Source organism: Python bivittatus, unplaced genomic scaffold (assembly GCF_059951505.1).
Source record: "Python bivittatus isolate LINGU-HERP-01145 unplaced genomic scaffold, Pbiv_v1 ctg000980_np1212, whole genome shotgun sequence".
Taxonomy (NCBI): domain Eukaryota; kingdom Metazoa; phylum Chordata; class Lepidosauria; order Squamata; family Pythonidae; genus Python; species Python bivittatus.
This window is the reverse complement of record NW_028277125.1, coordinates 19,194,364-19,215,148: the sequence shown is the minus strand read 5'-3', so window position 1 is coordinate 19,215,148 and position 20,785 is coordinate 19,194,364. Positions and strand designations below refer to the sequence as shown.

At 38.2% G+C, this 20,785-nt stretch overlaps 1 protein-coding gene across 2 annotated transcripts in view; it reads left to right on the top strand.

The window, feature by feature from the left end:
* The window catches only part of OTOL1 (otolin 1), a 76,978-nt gene that overhangs the window by 30,300 nt on the left and 25,893 nt on the right, over nt 1-20,785 (top strand). Inside the window, exons 2-4 of one of the 2 annotated variants that reach the window (XM_088131830.1) lie at nt 5,746-5,826; nt 8,976-9,551; nt 16,731-20,235. The exons of the other annotated variant lie outside the window; for it this stretch is intronic. Of the exons in view, the coding sequence (XP_087987956.1) occupies nt 8,978-9,551; nt 16,731-17,623 (1,467 nt within the window). The 5' untranslated portion in view covers nt 5,746-5,826; nt 8,976-8,977 and the 3' untranslated portion in view covers nt 17,624-20,235. Of the gene's footprint in view, nt 1-5,745; nt 5,827-8,975; nt 9,552-16,730; nt 20,236-20,785 lie in introns of those variants that run through there. 2 annotated transcript variants of the gene reach the window in all.

The following is a 20,785-nucleotide window of genomic DNA, read 5'->3' as shown; positions in this document are numbered from 1 at the left end:
TTGCTTTTATAGGGATTAAGGTTGCTTGCTGTATAGCAAAAATGTTTCTGATAGTTTAAGGCTGCCATCTGCTGGATGGTTTTCACTGTTTGATGTTGGATCTGTCTTCACAAGATGGAAAAGAAAAGAAGTACACTAAGATGATGGTGATGGTGAAGATAACTCTTTGTGTTCAGTTGAAAATATTCTGAGTTCATATTTATGTAGCAGAATCACAGTCAGTTTTTCAAGCAAGAGAATAGCTGACAGAACTCCTGCCATTTATAGTAACTCTGTGGGAACTGTAACCTGGCCACAGTTCACCAGGATGTTGACTTTCCTTTGACAGCTTGAAAATGTGCTCATTTCTCTTCAGGGTATGTATGGCAGGTGAAGATTAATAAATTAATTAAATTCCATCCTATAATTCCTGCAAAGTTTAAGGGTAGTAATGAAATAGCAATAGTGGAGAATATGTGTAGCTCAGGGTTGAAATATTGGGTTCTTGGTGTTTGCTGAACACGGTTTCCTTCTTGCAAATGTTTCATTTCCAAACTAGGTAAGAGCATCAGTGCTTTAACACAAGGGAGTGGGGTGAGCTGGCTTTTATGGATGGCAGCTTGTCCTTCCTATCTTGACCAGGATTCTTGTAGTTTGTGTGCCTGTTTCTGATGGATCAACCTGGCTTGTTTGGGTATAGTATTGTTGTAAGCAATCTTAGATTGCGTCTATCTATTGTGTTGGTTCTCCCTTATCAATAGTACTAAAGTAGTAATGAAGTACTAATTCTGACGAGTTTCGGTGGACCTGAGGAATCCAAGAAGCTATGGTTGCAAAGGTACTTCCCTATTTACTGTCTCTTAAGGAGAACAGAAGGACATCACACCACATGGACAGCCTCTTCCCCATGCAAGGGTTGCTTTGCATTCAGTGCCATGCTCCTGTGGGCAAGGGCATGTAAAATCATGCATTTATTAAAACTGAACGTGAGGCAATTGAGGAACAATAGAAGAAACTGCAGTATTTCTTTATACAGTGCTGTTAAACTATGGCCTCTACTGCCCAGTAATATGGTGAAGGCTACCAGTATAGATGATTTTAGGGAGCAAGTTTGGTGTAGCAGTTAAGGCACCAGGCTAGAAACTGGGAGACTGTGAGTTCTAGTCCTGCCTTAGGCATGAAGCCAGCTGGGTGACCTTGAGCCAGTCACCCTCTCAGCCCTAGGAAGCAGGCAATGGCAAAACACTTTCACAATCTTGCCAACAAAACTTCAGGCAGTTGCCAGGAGTCAACACTGACTTGAAGTCCCACACACACTACTGCCAAGTGATGTGGTGAAGGTACTAGTTTAGATGATTTTAGAAGTGAATTAATGGAAGACCAGGCAATCAGTGGCTACTAGTCTTGATGTCTGTGAATTACCTCCAGAATTATGGGTGGCATGCCTTGAATACCAGCTGCTAGGGCATAATAGTGGAGAACAATGACCATCTTATTCATGTCTGTGAGCTTTCTGTATGTTTGGCAGCTAGCTGGATAACCCAGAATGCTGGACTAGATGTGCTGCTCACCTGACCCAGTGGTGCTTTTTATTTTTATAATAAAATTAGCCAGTCAAAGAAAAGTTGGAGGTTAAATCAGTCCTTTTAAGTGCATCCTTGGTTGTCATAAGCATAAGTGCATGTCATACACTCCTTTTTCACATGTTTGTTCCACGGTATGCAAATAGAATATATGCAAAGGGAGTTCATAAGCTTCTCAGGTGTGATAAACTAATTTGCTTTTTTGTCCAAATGCAGCAAATTATTTTAATCAACTATTGCATGCCCCTGTAAAGTGGATGAACTTAATTGTAGCAGTGATGAGTACACCATTGGAAAACCTGAAAGACCAGGTTGTATGGTTGCTATGAGTCGACACTGACTTGATGGCACGTAATCTTTATCACTGTATGCCCCTAAACGGGATTCCAACTAGGTCCAAATCTTGGGTCAGAATGTTGGATGAAGTTTATACAAATCATAGTTTGTGGCTATAATGCTTTGTTGTTACACAAAAGTAGAAGTTTCTGATTTCTTCTAATATGTGGGACAAGAATAGGGGAGGATGTTCAGGTTCAAGATTACTGCTATTTATTCCTAATTCTGCAAATCATGGGAGTGGAGATTTATCTGAATGTGGCTATTGTATTTGTTCAAACAATTTCTTCCACAGATTTACTGGCTGGCTTTTTGGAAGTACAGATACACAACATTTTTCTTTCCTGCACTCTTGCATTCATTACAACAATTGTTTCAGCTCACACTCTTCATCCATCAGTGGAAATAATATAGTGTTTGTATAGCCTAGCATACAGAATGTATCGTTTACTTGTATATCCTAACCAGCAGAGTTAGGTTTTGAGTATTTCTTGCTAATCATTCACTTTCTTTAATACTGTTACTCACAGTATCATGTTGGGGACTCTAAAAAGTCTGCAGCAGGCATTTGACTAACACAAAAAAGAGAAGAATGGGGGAGGCTACATTGGTAAACAGTTGATTCACTGAGCCTGAATGGAACATGGTAGTGACCTATAAGTATTATGAAAGCAAACATGTAAAATATTGGCTCAGAAAAAATCAAGCATAGTACATCATTGTACATTTTAGGGGTATAGAATTAGTGTGTCCCTAGTTTACCAAAGTGCAGAAAAAGCACTTATTCTGCCTAGAATTCAACTTTCTGAAAATTTGTTCTCATGTTTTCCATTCTTAAAAACTAGTGCTTTCCTATTAAAGATATTTTTTCAGATAATATGTCCACTTATATACTACATGAAAAAAGTTATGCCAAAAAAGGATTGGAAATTAAGCACCAAAAAATGGGCTCAAAAAGATACATATTTGCTTAGAATTTTGCACATGTGATTATTTATTTATAAGATCATTTATGTGGATTGGAGATTTTCACCAGACCTTCCTGTAGCGTTCTCACCAGACATGTAGAATCAACTATGGCTTATAGATTACAACTAGCACTTTGAATTGGGCTTGGAAGCCTACTGGTAACCAGTGGGAGGACTGTCAAGATGGTGACAGAGTGACAGCTCTTTAATGAGATCCTGATTTTCTATTCATTTTAGTTCTTTTATCTAGTTTTAATCAAGTAATTTTAGTATTTTTCTTTGTTTTATTCAATTCCTCATCTCTTTTATTTTTATTTTATTTTTATAACTTTTTTTTTAGTAATTAGAATTAATATCTAAATGATTTTTAATTTTTTTAGTAATTAGAAATAAGATTTCCTGGGATCCTAGAGTGTTGTACACAATTTCAAATGCTAACCGAGGATGTGAAATTATGAAGCAGGAACAAAAAAGAATCTGAAAGGAAAGATCAAAGGGAAGCACAAGCTGGAAATTCAGCAGAGAGGAAATCCCAAACAAAACCAGGCTGCAATGATTTTTGGCAACCAAAGATAAAGGACTTATTCTAGCTTAAGGACACTGCATATAAGTCTACTTCTTCTTCTCCCTCTCCACTTATTAATCCACCTCTGTTAATTCTTATTCCCCATTAGACTGGGAAGTGGTTGATTGCCCTTCCTCTGAAGATGAGGCACTAATAGGAGATAGAAGGGAGGATGCTGTCTATACTAGGAGTAATTTAAACAAGAGGCCTGGATTTGGCTTCTGGGTCATTGCCAAAGGCTGTCTCATGTGAAACACATTACAGTAATCTAAGTGGTGATCAAAGCATAAGTTACCATCACCAAGGCCTCCTACTTCCATAGGATCATAACTGGCACACCAGCTAAAGCTAGTCAAAGGCCACTTTGGCCAAACCTTCACCTGCCATTTAAGCAGTAGCTGCAAGTCCAGAGGGACTCCCAGTTCACAAACCACTGTATTCAGCAGGAGTACATCTCCATCTGGAATAACTACCATGGCCAATGTTTCTGAATCTGATTAATGAAAAGCAACCCAGTCTTGGAGGGATTCGGTATGAGTCTATTTCACTCCATCCAGACCCTGACAGCCTTCAGGCACCAGGTTCAAACTTTCCATTGCACCTTAAGTTATATGCATAAGTGCACATTTGGAAAGTATAATTTAAATACAAATGTAATACTTTCCATCAGAGTGGGGAAAATTGTGATCATATTATCCCTCTGTATGTGTGCTAAATCAGCTATCCAGGTGCTCGCTGTGATAGGGAACTTCAGGACCTCTATTATATCTTCTTATGGTTCATTATTCTTAAACAAATGTTAGCCTGAGCACTCTATCAAATAGGATAAGGCTTCAAATGGAGGCCAGTCGACAGATAGCTGTTCACATAGAGAGCTCTTCTGTCTAAATTAGAGCACATGGCTGCCCAATTTCCAGTTCATTCAAGGATATGTTAGGTAAAGGAATAATATGTAAGAGGAAATGAGCTTGATTTTAATGCTGAAAAGTACTGTTTTGAACATTGTGATAATCACAGGCCTGTCATCTGAATGCCATGATTGGGGAAAAGATTATTATGGTGATTGACTTTGGTTCCAAGGATTAATGAATGCATGTACAGAGATAATAATTTCACCCTAGTTTTCTAAACCTCCTTGTTACCTGAATTCATGTATCCTTCCTATGTTTTTTTGTCTGATTGTAGCCTTGTAAAAGGATAACTCCTCTGAATGGTATATTATCAGGTGATGTGGGCCAAGGATGTGAATGAAATGTAGAGTATGTGACCTTTCCCAGTGTGGTTAATTACACCGAGATGGACTGGATAGGTCAAAGAGGTGATTAACATGTCTAGGTGAAATGAAATAATTCTAGCATGGGAGGCAATAGTATAGCTACTTCATAAGAAACTCTCTGGGATCAGGCCCGTTAACAGGAAATAGATTATGTGGATCCATGCCATCTAGTTTGGCATTAAAATGTGTTTGCCCTTCTGGATTATTTCTCTTAGAAGAGACCATGACCGTATTAATCCACCTTGTACACTTAGTGGCCAATGTGGTATTCTTCAGAATCAAATTTAACAGTTGGGATCTAGAGGTATATTGATACTGTCTTATCTGCACACTCAATTTGAAAGGGAGGACTGAGGAATATTGGTGTTACCCTGGCCATATCTATAGTTTTGCAGCAGAAAATTCAGCCCATTGAGTTTCTTTTGTGTTCCTTGTGTCCTTCTTTTCGTGTCCCCTGGGCTTGCACTGGTGTGATAAGGAAGCCCACACATGTTCCAAATCACCTTTTCCTCTTTGAATCCAGACTGCTGCCTAGCTCTGAAACATATACTATGGTGTATAGTTTTGATAATATTGCTCAGTGAAGAAAACAATAGGGGGAATTTCTTGATAGATATGAACTCACTAAATACTCTGTATTCAGATCCCCCTCTACTTTTTACCAACTGTTTTACTGATGGATGCCAGTTGCTTTCAAACATATCATTTAAAATATGTTTAATGATAGGGACAATGTGGCTGCTTCACATTTTGGAACTGAACCCTTTAAATTTTTTTTTTTTTTATAGAGAAAGAAGTTGCCGCCTGTTATTCTAAATAACAGTGTTGGAAATAATCACCGAGTTGGAAAGCTAACATATCATTTCATATATAACAAGAGAAATTATTAAGAACAAGTTTGATTTCTGAAGGCACAACAAAGAACAAACTGAATGTCCACCTTTCTAAGAAATGATGATTTATACCAGACAGTGCCTAAACTCCTCCTGCTCACATTTCTGTATTGTGCAAAATATGTACTTTTGTTTTCACTCCTAGTATTTAAGACGGATCAGCTTGCCTTTTCAAAGTCATGGATGCACTGGAAAAATCTTTCTTGTATCTGAAGACTTTTTTCAGGTAAGCCTTAATTCTGTATTAACTACTTGTGTTTATTTCCTATTTTCATTGGAACTCAGAATTAAGTTTCCATGAGACAGCATGGCAGAATTAAGCCAGAGATCCATCTGTCTATTGTCTTTCTAACATGTCTAGCCAGATAGTTTCTAGAAACTAACAAACAGGGCAGAAATGCAACTTCTCTTCCTGATGGTTTGTGGATAATATCAGCATTCAAACGCATTCTACCTCTGAATGAGGAATGCTTCAAGAATGTTCATCACTTTGAAATCAGCAGTTCCTGGACTAAATATAGATTAAAATTATTCTTAGCTTTCATACACTTCAAATTTTTAGTATAGTTCTCCTCTTTATGATACAGTTTAAGCACGCAAAAAATGCTCAGTGCATTTTTTACTGCAATGCTCAGAAAAAAATGTGTTTAGGTTAAGCAGCATTCAAAATATGCCTTTTGTGAAGAAAAGGAAAAAAAGAAAAAGAAAATGTGTGACTTTTTAAAAAAGTGAATTGACTTAGAAGCAGCTGCAATAGATTTAAGAATGAATGTATGTGAAACTAACATGGACTGAAAATAGAATCGTAGGGCATTTCTGCTCCAAACCTGGAGAAATGTTTGCAAATTCCACAGCCGCAAGATATAATGATGGGTACATGTCTTTAAAATGGGATTGGAGGGGAATAGTGTAAAACATTTTGTTTGTCCATGTGTCTCTCTGATTGAACACATTCATCAGTCACTCCAATAGCCAATTCAGCTGTTGGGTGCCTATTAGTTTGGAAGCAAAATAGAATTAAAAACCAGGCAATAGTTTCTTTCAGTATCATTAGGCAGCTGCCTAGGTATCCAGAAGTACTAAATTTGTAAATGTAAAAACAAAACAATCCCCCCAAACCCCAAAATGCCTGATAATAAAATAGGAGATTAGAGGCAGCTGGTGATGGCTGGGAATGTGTAGATCAGTAGAAATCCCATACAGTCTGGGATTTCATTCCAGAATTATTTATTAGCAGATTCCTTATTGGTGTTATATAGTTGTAATGTTTTCATTCTGTAATTCTTATGTGGCCAAAATGGCATTGTTCATTCAGGACTTCATAAACCTGAAGGGAAGAGAGTTGAGTGATTCTGTTTGGGTGTTTCAGCCTTCAGCCCTTGAATGGGCTGTTCCCAATATCCAAGTATTAGGTACCAATGCTTGCAAAGGATAGCTGTATGCGTGGACTTCTACGTGCATAAGCGTCTGCCGGATGATCAAGGTTTCAGATCACGCATGTAGAAATCTACATTTGTACTTAATTTGGTTTATAATTTCTAACCACAGAGCACTCAGGTCAAAGTCAAACAACAAAAATAAATTAAACAACAACAACAACCAAAAAGCTAAGATACAGTCTAACATTTATTTTACCTAACTATGGACTTTGGATACTCCTGCCTCCTGTCTTTCCCACAACAATCCTGTGAGGTAGGTTGTGCTGAGAGAGAGTGACTGGCCCAAAGTCACCCAGCTGGCTTTCAGGCCTAAGGCAGGACTAGAACTCACAGTCTCCTGGTTTCGAGGCAGCACCTTAACCTTTACACCAAACTGGCACTCTAGCAAACTTTCTTTCTAGTAAATTGCATTCTCCATGCTTCACATGTACAGTATATGGTATTTTGAAAACCTAGGAGTTGCGACCTTATCTGTAAGCCTAGGTATCATTCAGAAAAGTTAATATTATACAACCTTTACAAGAAGAGAAATATGAGGAATGCTACTTTATTTATTCTTCTTAATCTCTTAGAGTCTTTGAGACTATTGATCATGGCACATTGCTGGAGCAGCCCAGTGGTTTGGAAATCAGTCATACTGAGTTATGGTTATTCCATTTTCACCTGCAGGATCACCAATAGAGAACATATTTACACAAAGCTGCTGGGTTGTCATCAAGATATTTAGAGTTCTGGATGACATTCAAGTCTATCTTTCCTTTCCACTTGAGTTAGGAGAGACTGAGCAAATGCTTGACAGTTTCCTGGAGGCAGTAATGGACTGGATGACAGTCAACAAATTGAAACTAAATCCAGATAAGATAGAAGGATTATGGATAGGCGGTTCTCTGATCTGGGAATTAGGAAGGTGGACAATGGGCAATGTAGCATTCCCATCAAAGAAGCAGAAGTGCAGCCAGTGGGTTATCCTTCAATCGAGTCTGTAACTTGAGGTACAAGTGATCTTTGTGGCAAGGAGGCCTATATCCATATTTGCTGGTGTGCCAGTTATGACTCTACCTGCTGATATAATCTAGTTTGAGTAATTCATGTCCAATAAACTCTCAGTTGAATTCTTGCAATGCACTTTATATCGAGTTGTCCTTGGTTAGAACATTGTGATTCTTGTTATTCCTCACATAATTTTGCTATGTAAGTTAAAAGTGCGAATAGGGGTTCTAGGGGTATAAATAGAACTCACTTGGTCCCAAGGCAAACCTCTTGGATGGCCCCCTCCCAACATTAGTCATCAATTAAAGAGCTGATGATTACATTTGAGGGAGCAGACTTGTTCTGGTCTGGTTCTTACACACACAAGTGAAGGACAGCAGCAGAAGGACAGCAGCAGAGCAGCCTAGGATGGTCTCTAAGTAGTGAAGCAGTACTACTACTAGGTCTACTACATCTGGCTTGCAAAAAAATTGGTGATCAATAGATAGCAGGAAAGATAATTTCTTTGTATCTCTGAGGCTACATATTGCCCACAGCTGGCTTCTGCCTGTTGCTCTGCCCCCTCCTCCCCATGCCATTCTGGGCAATTGCCTAAGTTTCTCTATGGGAGTGTGGTAGCCCTGCAGGAAACCATGACCAGATTTGGGCTGTGAAGAGTGAAGGCTTGGCTACAGCCCCTGGAAGAGCCAAAGTGGCTACCACCCCTCCCTTGCCTACGTGTGACTCACTAATCTTCATCGCTGGGGAAGACGGACAATTTGAACTCTAAGCTTGACACATTGGCATAATCTCTATCATGACTTTTGTCAGCCTGAGGCTATTGTGCTTCATACGGTTCTATGAATCAGAGTTGCTCCAAATCATTGGTTTTCTTCCTTTTGCAAACTTATTAACTTGATACAGATGAACAACCTTCATTTCAGTGTTTCTCTTTCTGCAATTTCAGGCATGCTCTCCTTCCTTCTAATTCAAACTCTGCTGTCTACTGTCTCTTGGGGTCCTGTGAGAATGACAGCCATCTTTAGCTTTGCTCCCTACCAGCTGTTCACAATGGAGTCACTCAGCAGCATGACTGAAACCGAAGCCCCTAAACAAGCCTTCACTGTTCCCTCTGGTCAGGGCCCAGAGAGGAATGAAATTGAGCCAGTCACAGATGGCGGGAGTCAAGCAAGTTCCCAGATTGTCATAACATCACTGGCAACCTCCGCCTTTAACGGAATGGATGGAGTGGTAAATAAGAACCTTCCAGAACCAGCAGCCACTCCTGTTGGGTCCAAACAACAGATGGCTTTTAAACTGTTCACAGCTGCAAACACAGTGCAGGCCTTTCCTGGAAAAGGTGATTCTGGAGATGAGGACAGTGGTAGCGCTCGTATGCCATTTGCTGGAACTAACAAAGGCATTGCATTTGACGGCCACTTAGCTCCTGCCTTCTCAGATACACCAAAGGGAAATGGCACTGACACAGAGAAGCACTGCTTTTGTAAAATTCCAGGAGCTGAAGGACAAAAGGGAGATCAAGGTAAAAAAACAAAACAAAAAAACCCAGGTAATTTTATCACTTAATGCCTTCAGGTTGCTGAAAACTTTTTTTTTTTTTTTTAATGAAGACCATTCATTTATTTTCCTAATTAAAAACAACCGGATCAGTATCGTACTGAAAATCCCCCAAATCCGAATTCTCTGGGCAATGAAGTAAAAAGATATTCAGGGATGGTAAATGAACGAATTGTGTTCCTTGCAGTAGGCAAATCACCCGTGTGCAAAACTCTGAATGTCAACTAATCTGTGGGTTGTCCTGATCCCTTTGTGCCCAGCTGTTGGATCACATGTCTGACCCACAGCACTGTAGGATAATTCTCATAATCCGATAGTGCTTTGGTTGTATATTGTTTGCAACTATATAATAAGTCCAAACATTCTGTTTACCCCAGGATCTATCTGCAAGCACAGCTTGACTTGGCTTGAAGTAACTATAGTGTGAGGCAATAGAAATTAAATACATTTTGAATGTATTCTGGGAAGCCACAGGGTTCTTTAGAAATTTAGCAGGAATAAACTGAGAAGATAAGCAATTGTTCCCTAAAATGTACAGCTGTAGGAATGTTGGATATGGAGGACAATGATGAGATCCAGCAAGCCAGGTCAGTTCTGTGAGTGAACTACTTATGACCACAATCCCAAACATTTTCCCAAATCCTCAGGATATCCATGCAAGGAATCCTTGGCAGATAAAGCCAGAAAAGTTAAAAAGCGATTGGCAGAAAGAATAGGATAGGATAAGCGAAATGAAAGGACATCTCCCTCCCTAGATTAAATCAGATGTGATATGGAGACGCTGGATCATCCACTCTTGCTGATTCACATACATTGCTCTTGAAATTCAAATGATATGAATAGTGGACTTTGTGCAGTATTTAAAATACCTTTACAATGAAATAAGTTGAGATGACATGAGGAAACTAGCTGAGCTGTATGTTCTTTCCCTAAACTGATGCTTTCCAGATGTTACAGATTTCACACTCAAAATTCCCAATGACCATGGCCAAGAGCTGGTATAATGTATTGGACTGAACAGATTCTTAGTGGAGAAGTATTTTGATTTTTCCGTAGGTCCAGAGGTGAAGCATCAAACAGGGGTAAATTGAAGGGTACAGAACCAAATAATAGATGCAGTCGTAGATGCATGGCTGACTTCACATCATCCTCTTTTCCCAATTTACACTCCAGATTGTTAGCTATTGCTGGCAGGAGATGGAGAAATACTTGGAACAGAATGAGAAAAATCTGCTTGATACTGTGGAGAAGTGTTCCATACTTATATACCCATTATTCTATTCCCTTTTGGAATAAGCAGTATTATGCAAAGTGCAGAAAAATGCAAAGAAAAGAAACAAAAGAAACAAGATAAGGAAAAGGAAAGGAAGTATAACTAAATCTGCTTTTTACCAGCACTCTTCATTATCTCTCTCCGTACTTTTCTATCCTTGCAAACTGTTTTTGGTTCTACCACATCTAAGCTCTGCTTCAGAGATTGCCTTTGTACTTTAGACTTCTCACCTTTTCCTTCTGAAGATCTTATTTCATCAACTCCATCCAACCATTTTCTCAGTATTCCCCCCTTCCTCTAAGCTTATTCATTCTTCCATCATGGGAGCCACCAATTTTGTATTCCTTGTATAGGTCAAGCCTATTGACAGTTGGTGAATCTGGCACATGGAAAGATTTGACTATGACAACTTGTTCGATCTTCCTAATACAGAATTCAGTCAGACTCTTGAATATAAGTAAATCAATAATAGCTTTCTTCTGTACTAGACTGTATTAGACCCTGGTGTAGCCATACTGTTTGGCATTTAATTTCCCTTTATAAATTAATGTCTCCTCAAAAATATGTTAGGAATGTTGCCATTTTCATTATGGTCAAAAGGATGATGGCTCACAGGAGAACTGTCTCTTGTCCTGCATATAGTCTCATGATTTCTGTACAGCAGAGTAGCTTTGTCCTTTGCTGATATTGAACATATGATGACAGGATTGACCCTACCAATAGTGACATTTCTAATCAATTACTTCTGAGAAACTCTGCTATGCCTTTCTCTCTAAAGATGAGAGTAGCATATGCCATCCATCCAGTACAACACAAGCTAAGGTAGCTTAGTCCCCGTAAGGGGGTTGAAATATCCTTTAATAATGTCAGTTTGAACGTTTTATTCCATTGCTGGTTCAGCTGGCTTTGGTAGATGGAATATTGGAGGATGTGATTTTGTCCTATGAATCTTGTCTTCTGGTGGCCTTTTCTGGTGAGAATGGTCATGAATTCCATAACAGTCTATATACCCTCTCTTAAATGCCCATTAAGTATCATTGTTGGGAATTCTAGGAGTTACAGTCCCAACATATCCAGAGGACATCATGTAGAGGGTAGGAAAAGCTGCTGCAGTTCTATGCTATGCTACCTAATGAGATAGAGAAAAAGAGGTGGAAGTAGGTACAAAGTGAACTTGCAATATCACAAGTTGCAATTGTCAGCTGATGCAAAGACATAGCACTTATTAGTTGGGTATTTTCATACATGAAATAAACTGGTCAGATCTAGGTTGGTAAGTACTGTATATTCACTTGCATCTCCTCTGCATGAACACTATGAGCCAGAACTGCAATATTTAATCAATTAATATTTAATTTTTAATTGGCTAAGAAGTTACCCCAGTATGATAAAAATGTTTATATGAAAATTGCAAATGACAACTCCCATCTAAAATATCTGCTTTGATGCATGTTTTTGCTGCCTAAAACACAACATTGCCTGTTTCAAAAATTTCATTTTGACTTAATATGTAACTGCATGTATATTTAATCAATAGGCTAAATCACCTATGACTAAACAAATGTCCTAACTGGAATGTAAAGTTAAGATACAGGTAGTCTTCACTTTCTGACCCTAATTGGGACCTGCAACTCTGCCACTAAGTGGAGCAGTTGCTAAGTGGAAATCACATGATTACGACTTGCTTTCTGGCTGGAAAGAGACAAGACTATCAGTTTCACACCTTTGGCTTTTGTTTGCCTCTTAACCACTCCCTTTGGAATGCTCAAGTGTGTGCATATTGTCTTGTACACATCAATGTACAATCACACTGGCAGGCTGGGAGCTGCGGATGCGCTATGCAAACAACTTACAATAATCTCTTGAAATCTCTTCCTCTCCAATCTCTCTGCTCTGAAGGGGTGGTGGTGAAGGGACAGGCAAAGGAGAGATTGTCTGATGAAATCACTTGTCCCTGTCCCCCTCCCCCCCCTTGCAGAGTGGAGAGATTGGAGAGGAAGATATGATTTCAAGAGAGTAAGCTGTTTGCATAGCATGCCTGTGGCTCCCAGCCCCAGGCTGCCGGCACGACTGCATGGGTCTCAGTGTATGGAACAACAGCTTACTCACTTGCAATCCCTTCCTCTCCAATCTCCCTGCTTTCAAGGGGGGAAAAAAAGAAAAAAAAAACACAGGTCAGGCATAGGACAAACACATCCTGACTGTAATGGCGATCACATGACTGAAGGACACTGCACAGGTTGTAAATGGTCATAAATTGGCCGTAAAGTTATTTTTTCAACACTGTTGTAACTTTGAATGGTTGCTGAATGAATGTTCGGTAAACAAGGACTACCTGTAAAGGGAACATGAATTCCTCAAAGCCTCTGATGAAAATGCTAGAGAATTCATAACCTTGCTTTTATCATAGTTTACAAGGCTTCAATGATGCATACTGTAGTATAGAATATGAATGTTTTAGGTGCCTCCTGCATTGCAATTAAGAAAAGCACAATCCTTTCTAGAAAGGAATATAATTCATCACAATGAACTATAATGGCTCATTTGGAAGCACACCAGAGCATCATGTAAATAAGTACATTTTAATGATATTTTAAATACGATCTCAGGGATTCCTATAGTGACAATCATTGACCCAAAGCATAAAAAATGGTGACATGATACTTATGCAGGTATTTTCATGAATGAATTTTGTTGTAAGATTTTGACACAATATTTTTAAGTTTAGACTTTTCAGGTACTATCTTTAAACATCCACTACAAAGCAATATGTTATGATTACCAATAGGCTAACGAAGAAAAAAAAAAAAGGCTAAATAGAAATAGTTGGGAAAATACCTAATCATTTCAGGAACGTACCAATACTGTGAACCATTGGTGGGCCAAATGGTTTCCTCATTGTCATTTTAGAGACTGCATCTACAGTTGTATACATGTTTCCTGCCCCACCAAAATCTACTTGTTCACAGCACTTTCCATACATTCTCCTTCTACTCAGGATTTGTGCAAGGAAGAGAAATTTGGCTCATCCTTCCCTGCAAGGCAAGTGAACTTGAGTAAAATCATTGGCTTGCTGGAAAGACTGGCTTATTTTGTATCAGGTTCTTAAAGCAATACTGCTTCAGATGGTAAGGTTCCTGATTATGTTGAATAACAGAAACCCAGTTAACTTGAGCAGGTTGGAAATGAGAAGCTATGGACATTTGTTGTAAGGTAAGATTGGACTATGACTGGTCTAGGCTTCTTCTAACCCTTTTGGCAACCATGATCCAAATCTCTGTTTTGTGCACTAGGACAGCCCTGATCCAAGGAGATTCTCTTGGGACAAGAAGAGAGAATAGTGAAGTCCTCCCAGTGTTCCTTAGCCCACTTCTTGTTAAATGGTTGGTTGGAAAGATGACCTGTTATTGCCATTAGTAATAGGGAACCAGTATTCTGTATCCAGTCTATTGGTAATAAGACTAATTACTTGGTTGACATGAAAAGTAGAAAGGCCCTATGGTTGAGAGTTACATTTTTTAAACCAATCCATGCTGTGTTTTATAGATTAACCTTCCGCAATTCGATGCCTTCTAGACATGACAGATTTCAATTCCCATAATTGCCAGGCATTGTAGCTATTGGATGTGCTGGCTGGACTTATGCAAATTGAAGTTCAAAGTATTTATAAGGCATCAGGTTGCAGAAGGCTATTATAGAGTAACAGAAACTAAGCAGCCGCTATAACAACAGTTATAAGAACAGCATAACCCTACAGAGCATACAGAAACAACCTATAGAAGTTTTGGATGCAGAGTTTCTGCTGAATGAGCAGAGTCTGTCTGCTTGTACAAGAATGAATTGGTGACACCCGTCCTACTTTAGTCCTGTACTCCTCTGAGAAAATACTCTGGAGAGTCCTCTGATTCTTTGCTGCTGTTCTGTGTGGGTAAAATAAAGAATTATAGATAGGGATGTATGAGACTGGCAAATTCATAATATTTATTTTAGTGATGTGTATTGGAATCCTACACTTAGTAAGAAGGTTCATTCAACAGAATGTTGTTCAATCTTATCTTATTACTTTGAGATATACTTGAAGCATTTCAGATTTATTTAGCAGCTGTCTCCAACTCTTTAAAGCACCTATATCTTTTCCTGGGATTGTGTGGCTGTCTCTGCAGCTGCAATTCAGTTTGAGAGAGCATTTGAAGCAGTTTGGGGCTACCTATCTTTATTTTTATTTGAGTTTGAACTATTTTATTTGAGTTTGAACTATTATTTGTATTACTGTTGATAATTGCACTTTCTTAACATTTTAAGCCTACTGTGGATGTTTTAATTGTTACCTATCATATGAAGTTGCCAAGAGTCAATTTGATTATGATGGGATAAAACTGTAATAAATGATAAAATGTAAATAAATAAGTAAATGCCGAAAAAATGTGTTTGGATCCTGCATGCTCCAAAGCACTTATCTGACTTGCTCATTCCCAGTCCAAATTGCTGGATGACTCTAGTATATTTTATACCTTACTTATTTCTCACTTTGAAATCCTCAAATGTTGCTGAACTCCTATCATTTCTAGCCAACAAAGCCAATGATCCATGACAACTAATTTAACAAAAAATATTTAGATTTAGATCCTCCCTTCCAATCTAATTGCAATCCAGGTGATCAATACATAATAAAATAAAAAATTGTATGACGGTTGAATTCCAGGGTTTGTTTTTAGGAAATGCATAAATAATTAATCATAAACCAACCCAAATCCTAGTTAGAAAGGAAAAGTTTGACTTTTCTGGATGGAGATTGAAAGCCGCTCCTAAGTGAGAATTTTCGATAACTCTGAAATTATGCATATGGACTTCTGACAGATGGGCTTCTGAAACTGATTACATCAGTAGCCCTAAAGGTAGAATAGCTTCATAGGTAGGCATTTATTTAAAGCATTGTATCCCACCTACTTTCCATAGATGTTTCCAAAAGAAGCCTTGGTAATGGTAGAAATGTTTCTAGGATCTTCAATGCTAGAATCTTAGAACCATGTGGAAAAGTGAATAAGGAGGAAGGAATGCTATTTTCAAATATATATAGTATATTTTTCATCCAATGTGAAAACTAGCATGCAAGGAATGGTGTATTGATTTATTATTCACTGGATTTTTTTTCTTTTTCTTTTTCACTGAGGCACATTAATCATGCTATTGTTTACCATCAGTCTAAAATGAAACTCCCTATTCTTACCACCTAAGGAACTTGCTTCTTATTCTTGGATCATGGTGTGCATGAACCATACTAAATGTGACACTGGGGAATGTAATCTATGAGGAAAACCAAATTAGTAGATATGCCAATGAAACATCCTCACCCAATAGAGATAACTATTTGGAAGATGGGGAGGAGGGCTCATGAAAGGAAGGAAAGGATTAAATTATCCTTGCCTACTGACTCTGATATCATTATTAAACACACACACACCCCATCCAACTTTTCAAGGCTGGCCAAAAGATACCTGTGTATGAGGTGAAAGGCAAAATGGTATACTGCTATTTTTAGTATGAAACAACTAGACTGGAAGTTGGAATAACATTACAACACCTTCTTTTACCACATCTGAAAGCAGGAGGTTATTTTTAGGGGCACAGAGCAACTATATGATATAGAGAATTCTCACTATTTCTCTACTTTATGATAGGGTTAATCCTACTGTTACTATTTACATTATTTGAAATTAACAATTCTCAATTAACATTACGGTCACTTTGGGCCAGTATGCATGTGAGTATGTAAGGATTGTACTTTTTATATTTGATCTTTTTTTCCTTGATTGAGGTATTTCATTCAGTTTATTTGGTAATGGGTGAATATGTTCTTGTCTTTGTTTCTAGATATGCCAAGTCCAGCTAGAAGAAAAGGACAATTACGACATTTGACAGACGTTGGACAAGAGCTAAAGGCAGAAAGGGGGGATTCCATATCCAAAATAGTTATAGGAGAACCAGCATTACATAGTAATCAAACAGAAGAACATGATGGGTCTAATCATTCTCCTTGTCCAAGAGGTGAGAAAGGTGAGGTTGGGTTTCCTGGCCCCAGAGGCCTTCAGGGGTTGAAAGGAGACAAAGGAGAAAATGGAGAATTGGGTCCAAAAGGTAACCCTGGACTGAAAGGGGATCTTGGAGAGAAAGGAGAAAGAGGTCTTATGGGTAGAAAAGGAGTAAAGGGCTTAGCAGGGTCACGAGGATCTCAAGGGCCTCCTGGTATGAAAGGAGATACAGGGAGACAAGGAAAAATGGGTTCTTCTGGAATCCAGGGAACACCTGGACTTCCAGGCCAAAAAGGAGAAAAAGGGCAAAAGGGGAATTGCAAAGCAGTTGAACCCACTGCATTTTCAGCTGGTCTTCAGAAAAGGAGAAATTTCTCACTCTCAGGAACTCCAGTGAGATTTGATAAGGTTTTTCTGAATGAAAATGAAGGGTATCATGCAGAATCTGGCATATTTACAGCCACAACTGGAGGTACCTATTATTTCAGTTATCATCTCAGCATTTCTAGCAAATCACTGAGGGCTGCACTTTTTCATAATGGTCAAAGAATTCAACAAGTATCTGGTGTAAGACAGTCCCCACATAACATTAGTCAGGTGTCTGGATCAATGTTGGTTCAACTTTCTGAAGATGATGAAATTTGGCTTCAAATTTTGAATGCCTCTCAAAATGGTTTAGTGGCTGATGAAAGCACTGATTCAATATTTTCAGGGTTTTTGCTCTACCCTGATTAATGAAACAAAGCAAGCATTAATATTAATAGAAATACAATATCCATCACTTAAGGTCTGATACAATATTATTTTATTTAAATCAGTAGACTTTGGGTCTCTAATAGCATTTATTCTTATTTATGACACTGATGATATTTTCTCATTCTATTGCACGCTTTCAAATACATTGCTAAAGTGTTAAATTGTATTGTGTTAGTGACAAGTTCTTATAATTAACCTAATAAAATGTTCAAATCAAGCATGACTTTGTGGACACCAGGAGTAATTTCCCATATACTTATCTCCCAACAATATGAAAGTGGTTTGTCATTACCTTCCTTCTGGACAATTTTTTTAAAAAATTTCTTAGTTTAGCTTACAGGCCTGGTATTCCCTGGTGATCTCCCCTACATGTGCTAACCAGCCCCCTAATGCTGCTTAGCTTTCAAGTTCAGACAGGATTGGCCAATGGCTACCACTAGAAACTCTGAAATAAAGTTATTGAAACTGTACTAGATTTCTAGTTCTTCAATCTGCACCGACTGTAATGTGTCCTAAAGGCTGATCTTAAGGCTAAAGCCTTTCATTTTTAACTGACAATAGCTTTATAGCTTCACGGTGTTTTGATTAGCCTGTCATCACAGCACTTCACAAATCAGCATGCTATCAAGAAAATAATCAGGGTAGTGGTCAGTGTATTAGACTAGAACAAGAGATCAAGGCTCAAGCTTTCACTTCTCCATATCGCTCACTAGGTGTCCTTAGGCTTGTTACCATCTCTTAGCCTACCCTATCCCACAAAATTGTTGTGAAAATAGAAGAGCTATGCATGTGTCCTGGGCTACTGTAGGGCAATGGTTAGAATGTGTAAATAAAAAAAATAAAGAAATTGATTTGGTTAAGAGCTGAATATGATTAGATGTGATTTTGTTGAAAATTTCCAGGAAATAGTGTTTTTTCCCCTTTATTACGGTTAAAAAAAAATCCAAAATATAACTTTCAGTTTCAATAACTTTCAAATTGTATGTGACCACATGATCTAAATTACCAAGATATTAATAAATATTGGTAGTCCCTGGGTTAAGAATGCCCGGTTTATGGATGACCCATAGTTAAGAATGGAGCCTATTGTACCAACATTCAAGTTAAATATACAATGATTCAAGTTAAATACACAATGGTTTGACTTCATTACACAATACTACTTATACAGTAATATACAATGAAACTGTTCTGGCTTACATACAAATAAGACTTAAGGACAAACTTGAAAACAGAACTCCTTCTTAAACTGGGGACTACCTGTATATAATGGAGGCAATAATAACAAATGCATGAAAATGTGTCATAAACAAATAGATTTGTTCAAATCATTTAAATTTTCCTAACTTAAGACATTGTGCTATCATTTCTCCCGTTTTACTTGAAAATTCTTGTTGAAGAATTTTAGTAGACCAGATTGAGCATAAACCAATGGTGTGCTGTACTGTAGTTGCTGAAGAAGCCAATGCAATCTTGGGCTGCATCAACAGAGATATAGTGTCCAGATCATAGGAAATGATAGTACCACTCTAAGCTACACTAATCAGGTTATACTTGGAATATTGTGTCCACATTTGACTGCCACAATACATAAAGAATTGTGAGGAACTGAGAAGAGTGCAGAGAAAAACAAGGATGGTGAGGGGGTTGGAGGCTGAAACCTATGAAGATCAGTTAAAAGAACTAGGTATATTTAGCCTAAAGAAGAGAAGGCAAAGGGGAAGGATGATAGCAATCTTCCAATACTCAAAGGGCTGCCAAAGGGAAGAGGGTGTGGATTTATTCTCCACAGTTTCTGTGGGTAGGGCAAGAACCAATGGGTAGAAGTTTTACAGACAGAAACTTGAAAGAAGGAGGGCTTTAAGGACTGCGAGCTATTAAGCCACGGAATAGCTTGTCTTCTGGAGTTGTGGATGCTGAATCACTGGGGTGGTGGTGGTGGTGGTGGTGGTGGTATTCAAATCAATGTTGGGCAGCCATTTGTCTAGGATGGTCTGAAGATTCATACCCTGGGCAGGGGATTGGACTAAAAGTCCCTTCAAATCCTGTGATTCTGTGAAATAAGGCCATTCAAAAAACAGCGCTATAGTCTTATCTATTTGTGTATTCAAAATGAAAGCTTTTTGTGGAAAAATAAATAAGATTGTAGATTTTGAGGGAACCCCCCTAAATGTATTGTGCTTTTATTCTTTGTGATTTTCTCTGAATGATAAAGGTGACTCAAAGGATTTCAAGCATAGTCTCCCATTCCCATTAAAAAATATTTTCTTTTAATCAAGTATCACAACCAATTTTATTTTTTAGTGAAACCGTATCTGTCATACTTCTGTGCCAAACTTTTATTATATTGTTCATCTGTGTGTGTATATACACTATGGCTTAGTGTACTGTGTATTTGTGGACAGGTTAAACTGATGAAAAGTAAAAAACTAGAAATGAGCTTGAATACTGTAGCCTTTGACTCTTAGATTGTTCTGCTATTGTCTTATCCTTTGTTCATTTTTTGATCACCTATTAATATTCACAATGCCTCTTTCTCCTCCTCCTCCTTCTTTTCTTCACATTTGGCTGCATGTTTGATTTTATGATGATTTTATGACTCCTGGAAATCACTTGGAATTGCAGCAGTATAAAACTGCAGCAAACAAACAAATAAAATGTTGATAAATCAATGTCAAGCCCATTTTTACAAGAATTTTCTGCATAGGTGGATCTAAATGCCCATGACCAAAATTTGCCTTTTGAGACTTTCCTTTATCCTTCTTCCCTAATTTGTTGCCATGGATTATCTCAATTATTTATGTATTTATTACAGTATTTCTCATGATTCAAGGCAATTTACAAAAGCAAATGTACAGTCAAATATAAACAACTACAAAGACAATCCACATCCATCGACTGTCCCAAATGCATGTCAGAATAGTATAGTTTTTAAGCTTCCATGGCCCCAAGGGGATCTTCCTTAATGTGGGAGTGCCATCAAGTACAAGCAGCATTTTGCCGATACATATTGAGAAGTTAGTTGCCTGCTAAAATGGTGCTTATAGCCCGTCCCCAAATGGCTCAAATCTTGTGACGCTGTCATATCTCATGGGATATGGGACTTGCTCAGGCCAGTATGCAGGGCTGCACTCTAAAAGC